A 13,991-nucleotide genomic window follows, 5' to 3' on the forward strand; every position below is an offset into this window, starting at 1 on the left:
AGAGTCTCGCTTATCCAACCTTCGCTCATTCAACATTCTGTTTTATTCAACGCAGTCTGCCTCCTGCCTGGCTCCATAGCTATTTCAATACATTGTGATGTTTTGGTGTTAAATTTGTAAATAAACATAATGTTACGATGTGTTGAACTACTTTTTCTGTCAATTTGTTGCAAAACATGATATTTTGGTGCTTAATTTGTAAACTCATAACATAATTTGACATTTAATAGGCTTTTCTTTAAATCCTCATTATTATCCAACATTTTTGCTTATCCATCATTCTGCCGGCCCATTTATGTTGAATAAGCGAGACACTGCTGTAGCATGTTAAAATCTCCATGTAAAGATGTTTTCCCATTTTTTTGGGTTCAGGTGCGTAAGTTGGAAGCTGATATCTTGCCTTTGCAAGAGTCAAATGCTGAACTGAGTGAGAAGAGTGGGATGCTTCAAGCAGAAAAGAAGCTTCTGGAAGAGGATGTCAAACGCTGGAAAGCCCGGACCCAGGTGAGCTCATCCTGAACTATAAAATCATCTCTTCCAGCAATGCTACAACATTCTGATTGTTTCTGCAGAAGCAGGCACTTGTTCTGATATACAGGCAGTTCTCGAGCTACAGACAAGAGAGGTTTTGTAGGTTTGTTTTTAAGTTAAATTTATATGCAAGTTGGAACAGGTAAATTTTTAAAATTGACTACTGAAATTTTTTATTTTTTAGTTTTTTATAGCATGGGGAAGGGTTAACGCTGCTGTGACATTTGATTTGCTGTTTGTGGCCCCATTCACCTCACTTTTTATCTGTGGGATGCTTTGGACATGAAGAAAAAGCATCAGCGAATATAAGAAGCCTTTTATGCTGGTAGAACAAGGAATCAAAAGCTATGTACATTTTCTTAGTATGAATGGACATTGCAGCCTCATCTTGTTTTCGTTGAACAGCAGCATCCTGTGCTGCACAACAAATATTTTTTTTAAAAAAAAAATAGAAGAAATAAAATAGTCATTTTTTTAAATGTCTGAAAAACCGGGGAGAAATGATAGGTATACTGAGAGTCAGAGAAAAAGAAAGAAAAAGAAAAAAAGAAAAAAAGTGGGGTTGAAAACTTCCTATATTCTCCACAGGTGTTTTCATTATTTTTCCCCCAGGTCGTTATATTTCTGCTATTCCCTCTTCATGCTACTCTCCTTTTGGAGAACAATTGTCCTAATAATTAATCCCTTCTGTCCATTTCGTTTTTTCTTGTTTCATAAATGTCATCAATGCTGCTCAATCTGTTACATTTTTTCTCTGGACATCTTGGCTCATTAATTGAGTTCATTTATCCATTTTCATTATGTCTATTGTTTTTAGCACCCATTTTTCTAATGGTAGTAACTCTTTTGTTCTCCATTTTTGAACATATACTGTTCTACCCACAGTTATTAAATGGTTGAATAGTTTCTCTTTATTTTTATCCATCTCAAACTTTGTACTCCCTAATAAAAATACTCAGGTTTAGATTGAAATCTGATGAGCAATATTTTTTGGATTTTTTTCTTGTACTTTTCCCAACTTGCATATGAAAAAATGCTCATGTATAGTTCTCACACTGCAAACATTTATCTTTTACATTTGCATAAGATTTTAATAATTTTTGTGGTGTTGGGTGTAAAGATCCCTTACCTTTCCAGCCTGGGTGGCAGGGCCTAGGAGAAGCAGGCCAGTTAGTTGCAGCTTTAGTAAGGCCTGGCAGGGGGCAGCAGGAGCCATTTTAGTTTAGGGAAAGCACCATTTCAGAGAGGGGGAGTGGCCTAGGCCTGAGTTAGCATTAGAACAGCCAGGATTGGTTTAAAAAAAGGGGCGGAGTTTAGCATGGTTTGGAGGGAAAGAAGAGGGCTTTTTCAGTCAGTCTGTTGTTGTTGGAGATTAGAGTAGGAAGGTAGTTTAGGAGTACGTGTTTTAAGATTAGTTTAGGGAAGGCAGTTTGCCTTAGGTTTGCCAGCAAAAGAAGCTGTGGCAAACTAGAACAGTTATCAGGGAAAGATAGCTGGTTTTGTAGTTAGCTAGGCCACAGTTGAGGGTAGCTAAGCTACAGTTGTATCTTGACAGAGATTCAGATCCTGTCAAGTATACTTGGTTTTAAAGAGAAGAAAATCTCTGTATCTTGTAACAAAGAAAGAGCCATTACATGTAACCATTACGCTTGCAAGACAAACCAGGATTTATCTGTAACAGCTAAAGTTTTAATCAGCATTTACACTTTCTTCTGTACTTTATTCAAGAAACTTTCCTTGATTATTTTGAAACTTAAAAAGCCTGAGTCCAGTGTGCCTTTGTGGCTATAGTACTTTTCCCAAACAACCTCAACTAGTTTTGTTAAAGAAGAAAATAAGAAGACACAGGGCTTGGTGATTTTTCTTAAAAAGCATTTTTAATATTTTAAACAGCTAGAGTGTTCCTGTACAATTGTTTATGGTGGCAGCAGAAGTTTAATTAGAGAGACATCCCCTCAGACGTTATATTGGTGCCATATACGTATATTCTTCATATTGATGGCAGTGATGCGTTATTGATCGTTTGACCATACGCCGTGCCTTTATATTGGGTACCACTGGTACATCATCTTTAACCAATTGTCTTTTAAATCATATGAATATTTTTAATTACATATCTTCTAACCTTATTGTATGGCCAATATTTGCAGCCCATTTTACCTTACAGTTCTTAATTTGTTCTTCTTCTGTTGCCCATTCCAGTAATTTCTCATATAACTTTTCCCATATAATTTTTCTCTATATTCATTATTAAGTCCCAAGAGGTATTTATATCTATAAATTCCAATTTCTTGTCTATGTTATAACATTCTCTTATTTGTCTGCACTGGAACCAGGATATATTTTTGTCTAATTCTTTGATTCCCCCCCCCCCCCCCCCTGTATTTTAAGAATCACTTCTCCATTTTGTTTCTTTTATAATTGTCTATATGTAAGCCATTTATCTTGCTCAAGTTCTCTTTTATGCAGAGCTTCTTATGGGGAAATTCATAGTGGTGTTTTTGTTTATAGCCCATTTTTATATTTTCCCCAATTTTTTATCAAAGCAATCTAATAAAGTGATTTCCAAAAATTTTCTCAATTTTTGTTTCGCTGTGCCAATCTAGTCTCAAACCTGTTAGATTTTAAAACTTTATCCTTGGCTTCTTCCCTTGCCATATAAACTTGCTCAGATCTTTGTTCCATATTTTAAAGTAATAATTATTTCTTAGAATTTGTAAGTAGTATTTGAAATAAAAATAACATCTTTGGAAGAATAGTCATTTTATGGCTGCTATTCTGTTCATTACGATAAGTTCAGATATTTCCAATTCTCTAGGTCTTTCTTCTTTCTATTTTATTTTGTAATTATTTTTCAGGAGTTGTGTGTTGCTTGCTGTAAGGGTCAATCCAAAATATTTTATTTTATTTGTGGTAATGAGTCCAGAGATTTCTTGTAATTCTCTCTTCTTTTTGTCATTTCTGTCAATATTTTGGTTTTTCTTTTATTTATTTTAAAACATGATAGTTTGCCAAATTCTTCAAATTGTTTTGATCAATTTTTGTATATTATCTCTTGGTTCTTCTACAATACATACCAAGTTGTCAGAAAAGGCTCTTATTTTTTAAAAAAAATCTTTTCTTATTTTGGTCCCAATAAGATCTTTATCTTTTCTTATCAAATTCAGCAAAATCTCAAATACCTATATAAATAAATAATGTGGATAGAGGGCATATTTGTCTCATTCCTTTTCATTATTATTATTATTATTACTACTACTATTTCTGGGTTTATGTTTATTTCAAAAAATTATGTTAATCGTTTCTTGTTCTTTGCAATGTCTTCATCTGATTTAAATAAATTTCCATTTAGACTCCATCTACATTTCCTCTTACCTTGTTTAATGTTGATTTCTAATGGACAGTGGTTTGTATTTGATCTCAGTGTATTTTACTTCGTTGAATCTTTCTTGCTAGTGTATTGGTAGTCCAAAACATGTCAATTCTTGACCATGTCTGATGTCTGGTTGAATAATAAGTATAGTCTCTTTCTTTTGGATGTTGTAGTCTCCATACGTCTTTTAAGTTTTTCCATCAATTGAATAAAATTTCCCAATTGAATAAAATTTCCCTTTTCTCTTGTTTTGTACTTTAGTCTTGTCCAATTCAATGTCCATAATACCATTGAAGTCACCGAGTATAATCGGGTCATAAAAAGGATCATGCGGCATTTGCATTGGCTTCTGACCTTTAAAATTCTTCACGGCCAGGGTCCATCGTATCTTAGGGACCGTCTCTCATTCTCCCATCATCGGAGGTCGCAACGGTCATCCCAGTGTGACTTACTTTATATACCGGGTCCTAGAGAAGTGCACTTGGAAAGGACCAGACAAAGAGCTTTTTCCATTTCTGCCCCTGCCTTGTGGAATTCCTTGCCGCCCTATATGAGAGCCATTCGTGAGTTAGGGCCTTTTACCCTAGCACTTAAGACCTGGCTTTTTACTAGAGCTTTTGATTTTTGTTAATTTTATCAATATCTGTATGTATGTATTTTTATCCTTTACAATTTTAGCTTGTAAATCACCTAGAGCATCTTGGATGGAGGGCGATTAATAAGTAATTAGATGATGATGATGATGATGATGATGATGATGATGATGATGATGATGATATTCTTTAGACCTCTTTATAAATGTGGATTTGGGGCCATATGATACATATATATTGCATAGCAGGACTTTTTTATTGTTGAATGTCTGGTTTACTTCTATTATTCTACCTTTTTGATCTATAAATGCTAATTCAGCTGGGATCTTTTGGTGTACATAGACCACTACTCCTCTCTTCTTGGGTGGACAAGTAAAAATCCTTGCCTAAATTCTTTTGGGTCAGGTGGACTACATGTTTTTGGGCAATATGGATTCTCTGTAAAGCTATATTTTGATATTTCCCTCTTTATAATTGTTTGAAGATATGCTTTCATTTACTTGGTGAGTTTAAACAGTTCACATTATTTATATAACATTTAATTTCCATCCTTTATTTCTTCTTCTTGGGTGTCCAGTTGTGTCTTAAGAAGTCCAATGCACATCTCATTCTCTAGTGGTTGGTTTCTCAGCCTTTTCTCCTGTTTGTCATGTATTTCTTGTTCCTTTATAATTTCTTTCTCCAATTCCTGACCTTTTCTTTCTGTTAGACTTATCCTTTTTCTTTTGGTTTTGGGGTGGTTTTCTTTCCATATCTACAACAAACATCTTTTGAAATGAAATAAAAGTTTTAGAAGATGTTCAAAAGTACCTGAAGTAAAGCTTTTCTTCTTTGTCTCTAGATTTCTAGATCCAAGTCCATCAATTCAGTCCCGAGAGCATTTACATGTTTGCTTTTTATTAATTGTTGCTCCCAAGTGGAACTTTGTACTGCTTAATTGTCAGATTTTAATCCACTTTGTTCTGGCTAATAGTTGGGATTGCTTGTTAGATTTTGCCAATCTTTAAATAAGATTGGAATTTCTGTTGTTATTGTAATACTCAAGCTTAATATTTCTCACCACTTTCTGCCAGCACTTACTGAGTCAACAAAAAGATACAGATGTTGAAGAGTATAGAAAGCTTCTTTCAGAAAAAGAGGTGAATACCAAACGCATACAGCAGATGAGTGAAGAAATAGGCAGACTGAAAGCTGAAATAGCAAGGTAAATTTTAAGGAAGAATTTACAGTCTGAGAGTACACTGATTTGATTGCAAATAAATGAAGTCTTTGTTTCTCCAGATTTTGTGCAGCATGTTGTTCGCAGCTCAGTTTTGCTTGGTAATTGTTATCCTCAAAAACTGAATGAAATCTCCCATTAGAAAATACATAACAATGTGGGTGAACTACGGTTCCCAGAATAGTGGGTAAATCTTAGTATATATCTTAGTAGTATAGGACATATTTTTAATTAATAAAAGCACAGATTTAATTCCCAACATTGACAGTGAAATGATTTCATGTGAGAGTGCTGGGGAAACGTCCATATAAGGGGCTAGACTAAAGTTTTAGCAAGACAATCCTACCAAATTTTTCCCTGTGTGTTTAATCTCTTTTGAACACCACATTTTGATCCTGAAGTTTCCTCAACCCTCAGGATAAGTTTTGTAGAAAGGAGACAGAGTTTTTGAGGAAGAGGGAGAACCTTTAAGGCCTTATATGGTCTGGGGCCGGCGTACCTGAGGGCCCGCTTATCCCCCTACCAACCCAAGAGATTACTTCGGTCCGAAGACCAAAATTTGCTTGAAGTCCCCAACATCTGGACTTATCATCTGTCCTCTACTAGGCAGAGGGCCTTCTCGATTGTGGCCCCTTATTTATGAAATGCCTTGCCAGTTGAAACCCGATCTATCCGAGACCTACTTGCTTTTCGGAAAGCCTGTAAAATCTTTCTCTTCCGACAAGCTTTTGATGGGTGAATAACTCGGGACTATGTTTGTTCTTGTTTTTATTGTATTTTAAAGTTAATTGTATTGTTTTAATCTACTGCTGTAAACCCCTCCGAGCCAAATTGGGAGTAGCGGTATACAAGTCAAATAAATAAATAAATAAATATAGGAAAACATTGGGCTGATCTTCCTTGTACCTGGATCCATCTTACAGATTTTCTCAAATGTATGGAGTACATTGCCTTGGTATGGAATAGTCTTGCAGCACTCTGCCTGTTCTGCGGCCTCACCTTTTGATATAGCTAGAAGCTAGTTTGAGAACCAATGTCCTAATAAGTGGGAGCAAAATAATTTGAATTTATCGTTACTATAGTGATTTTTTTAACTAATTGTTTTCATCTTAGTTATTTCTTTTAATTTCTTCAAATGCTTTGGTTCTCTAAAATAAAATACAGAATACCATACACCTCTGTATTTTATATCCATAGAGGTAAAACATAATAGAGCATTCTGTTTCTGTTGTCTGTCAATATATTTAAGGTCAAATGCATCTCTGACAACAAGTCAGAATCAGGTCCAGACTCTTCGTGAAGATCTAACAAAATCGAAAGCTGAAAAGGAAGCCCTACAAAAAGAGTTGGAAATTAAAGTGACTGACATTCAAGAGAAGGTTAAAACAATAACTCAAGTAAAGAAAATTGGACGTAGGTACAAGACACAATATGAAGAGCTGAAAGCCCAACATGACAAGGTCAGTTTTAACATATGAAAGTTAAAAGATTTCTTAACATCTGCTAGTTTTTAGGTTGGCATGCCTAGTTATTCAGTAAAGAATGCAAATTTAAGGCTGTCCAATACCTGCATAGCAATAATAATCTTAATGAATTTTAGCTTATATTAATTTTGAAATACATCTCTATTTGATCCCTAGTGTAGCTTTCACGCCCTCTGTGAGTTAAGAGGAGACTTTCTTGAAACAGGAGATGACTTCTGCTTAGTTCTTTTTCCCTTAAAAAAAGCTTTTCTTGAATCTAAAATGGCCCAGGAAAGCCCTGGAACATGGTAAATATACTCCTATGTCTCTGGTTCCCCCTGAATGGAACATAATTCTCTGTGTGTGAGAGAGTAGTAGGGTATATGCCTCTTCAAGGCTTCAGGAGGTCTCATTTGTCCCCCAGCTTTCCACAGTTGCCTACCCCTGCTCCGCAGTCTTAGTGGAGAATGCACAGTCTGTAGTGATCAAAATACAAGTGGTGTATACAAGTGGTGCCATACTCCCAACACAAATATTCATATTGATTATCTGAAATTTTAGGTGATTGCGGAAGCCTCAACACAGTCTCGTGCAGAACAGGAGGAGCAGAAGGCTTCGGATAAGGAAGTTCAGGAGGTGAAAGATGCTCTAACCCAAGCTGAAGCCAGGATTAAAGCCCTGGAGGGACAGATTGAAAATTTACAAAAGGTAAGAGAGACCCTTGTGTGTTAGAGGATGTTGTGGTTCACTCGTGAATATCCCAAGTTCTTTTCCCTGCATGGCTGTGGATTTTGCAAAGTTGGCCCTCTTTTAGCTGGACATATCTTAGAAGGTGGTTTCGTGGATACATTTGTATATTCCTATGGAAGAAGTTCAAGAATAAAAGAACAGGACAAAGGGAAAAACTGACAATAATTTACATATTTCTTCAATTGTAAGACACAATCAATTCTAAGACGCACTCTAATTTCAGTACCACCACCGCCAAAAAAAAAAAAAAAAAAAAGATCGACCCACAATTCTAAGATGCACCTCATTTTTAGATCCAACAGCTAATTGACAAGAAAAGGAAAGCCTTCTAAATATGGCAGAGAGACATTAACTGTACTGCCAAGAAAAAGATCTACGCCAGTGCAAAAGCTGAGGTCCAAAGAAGGACAAGAGAACTCAAGAACATCTGGTGGACAAAGAAGGCTGAAGAAATCCAACACCTGGCAGATACCCATGATGATCAGGAATTTTTCAAAGCCACAAAGGACATCTATGAACCATGAAACCATGGCATAGAGGCATACAGCCTCTACGCTCATCAGATGGAACCAAACTTCTGAAGGACAAAAAAATCAATTGCATTATGTTGGAAGAACACTACCAAAGCCTCCTGAATCGCAGTTCCAATGTGGCCAAAGAGGTTCTCTCACAAATCCTGCAACGACAGACCAGGAATGAGCTTGTAGCACTGCCTAGTTTGGAAGAAGTCAGCAATGCCATCAGCCAACATAAAAATAACAAAGCCAGCAGATCTTATGGGATCTCTGCTGAAATCTTTAAAGAGGGAGGACCTGAGTTGACACAACAACTCCACCAGCTCATAGAAAAAGTGTGGGTGACCGAGAAAATCCCAGCAGATTTCAAGGATGCCACCATCATCAACCTCTTCAAAAAAGGGGAAAGAACAGACTGCAGAAATTACCGAGGTATCTCCCTTCTAACTTCTGCTGGGAAAATCCTCACAAGAATCCTTACAAACCACATTCTTCCCCTCAGAAGACACCAGAGGAACAATGGACATGAAAATATTAAAATATGTTTAAATTAAACAAATATTTTAAACTTAAAATATCTAAATGAAGTATTCAAAAATTAAAGTTAAATTATAAATAAAATTAATTAAATATTTCAAAATTAAATAAGTATTTTATAATTATCATGTTATCAGAAATATTTTGAAAGGGTTAAATAAATTTATAGATATATATAGCCAATTATTACATAGCTGTATGGATTTGTTGGGCCAGTTCAATTTTTTGTAGTTCTTTGGGATAGATTTTTATGTGTCATCATTGACTTAAAGCCTATTATAGTTGATATATTTATTATATCACCGGGATTGTGGCGCAGCTGGCTGAGTGTCAGCTGCATTAAGATCACTCTGACCAAAAGGTCATGAGTTCGAAGCCAGCCCGGGCTGGAGTGGGTGTCCAGCCATTGTGTAGCCCGTTGTCGACCTTTGCAACCCGAAAGACAGTTGCATCTGTCAAGTAGGAAAATAAGGCACCACCTTGTGTGGGAGGCTAAATTTAACTAATTTATGAGGCCATAAAGAAAGAAGACTCCGGGGAATGCGGAAGAACTTCATCGGTGTCGTTGATGGACGATGAAAAGCAGCAGCTCCCCTGGCGGCCAGAAAAAAAAAAGTTAAATAGCCTTTGTCTGTTAAATGTTGTTTGTCAAACTGGCATTGAATGTTTGCCATATATGTGTTTACTGTAATCCGCCCTGAGTCCCCTGCGGGGTGAGAAGGGCGGAATATAAGAACTGTAAATAAATAAATAAATAAATATTTTGGATTATTATTATTATTATTATTATTATTATTATTATTATTATGCTATTTGATCCTCTATGCTTGGGATGCTATATTTGTAGAATGAATGATGTCTTCCTGCCTGGCAGAATGGGGTTGGAATTGGATGGCCATCTGTTGGGAGGGCTTGAATGGGGGTCTTCCTGCCTGACATGAATAAGATTGGGGTTTCTGTATTCTGAGCCTGGGTTATCAATGGATCTGCTCTGAGCTTGATTGCTTTTGCTTCCACAGAGTTTCCTTTCTCCCGAATCCATCCCATCGGCGGTAGATTAGTCGGGTCTGGATAGATGAATTTTAGAGAGACAGAGCAGCCTAGGCAGCATGGAAAGGGTAGCGGCAGAGAGGCAGGTCTGCGGGGAGGAGGGTTTTTCCTCCAGCTCCTGAAGGGAGCGCCTCCTCCCGTGGGAGCCTGCTGTGCATGTGCACTCTTTCCCTCCCCCCTCCCTCCCTGAGGCTTACTTTCTGAGGGGGAGGGAGGGGAAGTGTTTTTGTGGGTGGAGGACATAGCTTGCTTGAGATAGTATCTTGTGTCCAAATTTGGTGTCAATTCCCCCAGTGGTTTTTGAGTTCTGATGGTATCACAAACTAACATTACATTTTTATTTATATAGATATTTGTACCCTGCTTTATCTTTCCCGAAGGAGACTTAAAGCGGCTTAACATAAACGTATTAGCATACAATTTAAAGTATGTGAATATTGAAGCAGGATTATATATACACAGTATTAAAAATTCCCAGATAAAAACTATTATATTGCATTCCAAGTTAGAAACCACAGCACTCCCTGAATTGATCTTAGAAAATTTCTTTAAAAGCTTGTCTGAATAAAAAGGTTTTAGCCTGCTTCCAGAAAGACAGCAGGGAGGGGGCCATTCTGACTTCCCTGAGAAAAAGGGAGTTCCAGAGTTGCTGGGCAGCCACTGAGGAAGAAGCCCTGCTCTCTCATTCCCACCAATTGAGCTTGAGATGGGAGGTGAGACCGAGAGAAGGGCTTCTGAAGATCCAAGGGCCCAGGCAGGTTCGTACAAGGGGATGCAATTAGCAGAACAGCCTGGACCTGAACCATCTAGGGCAGTGATTCTCAACCTGTGGGTCCCCAGGTGTTTTGGCTTACAACTCCCAGAAATCCCAACCAGTTTACCAGATGTTAGGTGGGGACCCACAGGTTGAGAATGACTAATCTAAGACTATAGTATAGTAGTTATTTAAGTATTTGAAAGTATTGCATACCATCAGACAAAAGCTGCCTTGACTTGCTATGTAGATCAGTAGCAAACATTATAATGCAGTTGTGATCTCTTGATTATAAAGATCTTTTCTTGAGAAATTCACAGTGCTTCACAGATCCATCAGCTATTGAGAATAAATTCTTTATCCTAATATTAGCTTCTCTTTCTCATAGACATTGGGAGAGAAAGACAATGAATTGAAGACTCTTCAGGAACAAGTGGCCCAGCTACAGTCAGAGATTTCCCGCCTTCATCAAGAATTGCAAGAAAAAACAACCCAAGAAGAACATTTCAGGCAACAAGTAACTGAAAAGGAGGAGAAGACAAAGAAGACCCTTCTGGCAGCTAAGCAGAGAATAGCCCTATTGTCAGGTGAATTGCCGTAGCTTCTGTTAGTGTTAGCCATTTCCGACAACATAGCAGAGCACTGTGCCATCTTAAAATCTAATGGCTTTATTGAGAAAGATAGCTTTAAGAAAGTAACAGCACTTTTATCACTTTCGTGAAGAGGAATGAGAAGGCAGTCTTTATAGTATTCCCTTCTATCTTCAAGTATTAAATACTTAACTATTGCTGTAAGAAATATGACTGGGTGCTATCTAGATTCTTGAAGGCTACATGGTATAGAATCAGGAACTTTCCCTGCCCACCTGAAAACCATACATTGGAGTCCTGCACATTCTTAATAGAAAGAGAGCTGTGTATGTCTTTTCTCATAATAGATGTAGCTTATTAAAATGTATCAGGTCTCAGAGGATAGAGTTCTCAGTTCTCTGAATTGGCCAGAACTGGCTTTAGTAAATTCTACTCTGTTGTAAGAGGCAGGTCCAAAATTGAGACCTTGTTGTCTCCTAGGGTGAGTTTGAGAGAAAGTTCCATTCTATGCTGAAAGTTTGAGACTAGACATCTCCATATGAATACACATAGATTAAAAGTTTGACATTTGTACCATTGAGGTCACATGTTTTGAGCCTCAATTTCTTACGCCTCTGGAGGTCTTCAGAGAGATGGATATGAACACTTGCATAGTACCATATTAAAAATGCCTTCTGGTTATTTGGTTTCCTGAAAAAGGTTCTGCATGAAAAATCTCTTCTTGAACTTTTTCCTCAAGCAGTTTACTAAGCAGATGCACAGCATAGAGCAGGGGTCCTCAAACTAAGGCCCGGGGGCCGGATATGGCCCTCCAAGGTCATTTACCAGGCCCTCGTTCAGGGTCAACCTAAGTCTGAAACAACTTGAAAGCACATAACAACAACAACAATCCGATCTCATCAGCCAAAAGCAGGCCCACACTTCCCATTGGAATATTAATAAGTTTATATTTGTTAAAATTGTTCTTCATTTTAATTATTGTATTGTTTTAAAGTGTTTTTTGCACTACAAATAAGATATGTGCAGTGTGCATAGGAATTCATTCATGTTTTTTTAAAATTATAATCTGGCCCTCCAACAGTTTGAGGGACTGTGTCCTGGCCCTATGTTTAAAAGGTTTGAGGACTCCTGGCTTAGAGACTGATGGTTCTGTTTTGTAATTAAGGTGTCAAGGAACAGCTGTCTAAAGAAAATGAGGAATGGAAACAGAAGAGCAACAGTTTGGAAGAACAAAAGACGGAGATGGAAGTGCGGATGAGTGCACTTAAATCACAGTATGAAGGCCGCATTTGCCGTCTAGAGAGAGAACTGCGAGAACAGCAAGAGAGGCATCATGAACAGAGAGATGAGCCTACAGAATCTACCAATAAGGTATACTGTTTATTTGCACGGCTTTCGTTTCCTAAAAGGATTTAAAATTCCATCTGCCAAACAGAGTTTTCACTAGATTGATTACTGCTTTTAAAATCTTTTCTTATTTTGTTTTCTTGTTATTGCTGCACACATTGAAAGGATGAAGTCTCAGATTATTAATAATGGCTGTTTTGTATATTACCGCATTAAGACGTGTGGCCAAGTATTCTGCATTACTTGCTGCTTATATAGATCAACCTGTAATAAAAAATGGGAAGTAATTATTTTGATAATTGAGTAGCATAGGAGCTATTTCTTCAGTATCTTTATGTGGAAATTTTAATTCCATGGCTGACCATGGTGTTTTATCTATCAGGCTCCAGAACAGCAGAGACAAATCACTCTTAAATCAACCCCTGCAGCAGGTGACAGAGGAATGTGAGTTCTTCCTTTATTTATCCTTGTGTTGTTCTTTCCACAATTATTTAGGAGTTACATTTATACAGAAAATTAAACCTTAACTTGGTGTTTCTAATGCAGATTAAGATGCGCATATCCAAAATGCGTATGACCAGATGTTTTACAGATTTTTATTCCAGATTTTGGAATATCCATATTTGTATATAGATAATGAATGAGGGACAGAGAGGAAAGGGGGCTAGTCACACATTTAGTACCTGTTGACCCCAAGGAGCCCTCACTTAACCACTGCCAGAAAGCAAACAAGCAAAAGAGAAGCGGGAAAACACAGGAAGGCTCCGCTCACATAAGCCCCCTGCCAAAACAAATGCTTTCTTTGCTGTCAGCACACTTTCTACCCTTTTAGCAAAGCATACATCTGTGGTGGGACTGTGACAAGGTACAAAAATTTTATAGGAAAATAAAGGGTGAAATGGAAGAAGTATCTGGGCTAAAAATAGAGTTGAATAAAAACTGTTTTTTACCATGAAAATGGAAGGAAAATGTTGTAATAAAGATTGGGCAGATATTTTATAAGATATATGCTAGAAGCAACACAAGCAATAATTGTGCTGGAATAGAAAGAATACAAAAATGGGAAATAAAAACATGATATGAATATTTAGCAGACTATATGCTCCAGGATTATATCACTGATATAGAATCATTTAGTTGGAAGAGACCTCATGGGCCATCCAGTCCAACCCCCTGCCAAGAAGCAGGAAAATTGCATTCAAAGCACCCCTGAAACCATCCAGCCTCTGCTTAAAAACCTCCAAAGAAGGAGCCTTCACCACACTCCAG

General features: G+C 37.3%; 1 protein-coding gene across 2 annotated transcripts in view; it reads left to right on the forward strand.

Annotated features, from left to right (window-relative positions):
• Positions 1-13,991, forward strand: part of TPR (translocated promoter region, nuclear basket protein) — an 85,489-nt gene that overhangs the window by 45,208 nt on the left and 26,290 nt on the right. For both annotated transcript variants that reach the window (XM_060774511.2, XM_060774513.2), the window contains exons 29-35: positions 373-504; positions 5,571-5,701; positions 6,966-7,176; positions 7,741-7,887; positions 11,174-11,372; positions 12,541-12,746; positions 13,105-13,166. In XM_060774511.2, coding sequence (XP_060630494.2) covers positions 373-504; positions 5,571-5,701; positions 6,966-7,176; positions 7,741-7,887; positions 11,174-11,372; positions 12,541-12,746; positions 13,105-13,166 — 1,088 coding nt within the window. The remainder of the gene's footprint in view (positions 1-372; positions 505-5,570; positions 5,702-6,965; positions 7,177-7,740; positions 7,888-11,173; positions 11,373-12,540; positions 12,747-13,104; positions 13,167-13,991) is intronic.

The sequence above is a fragment of the Anolis sagrei genome, chromosome 4 (assembly GCF_037176765.1).
Source record: "Anolis sagrei isolate rAnoSag1 chromosome 4, rAnoSag1.mat, whole genome shotgun sequence".
NCBI lineage: Eukaryota > Metazoa > Chordata > Lepidosauria > Squamata > Dactyloidae > Anolis > Anolis sagrei.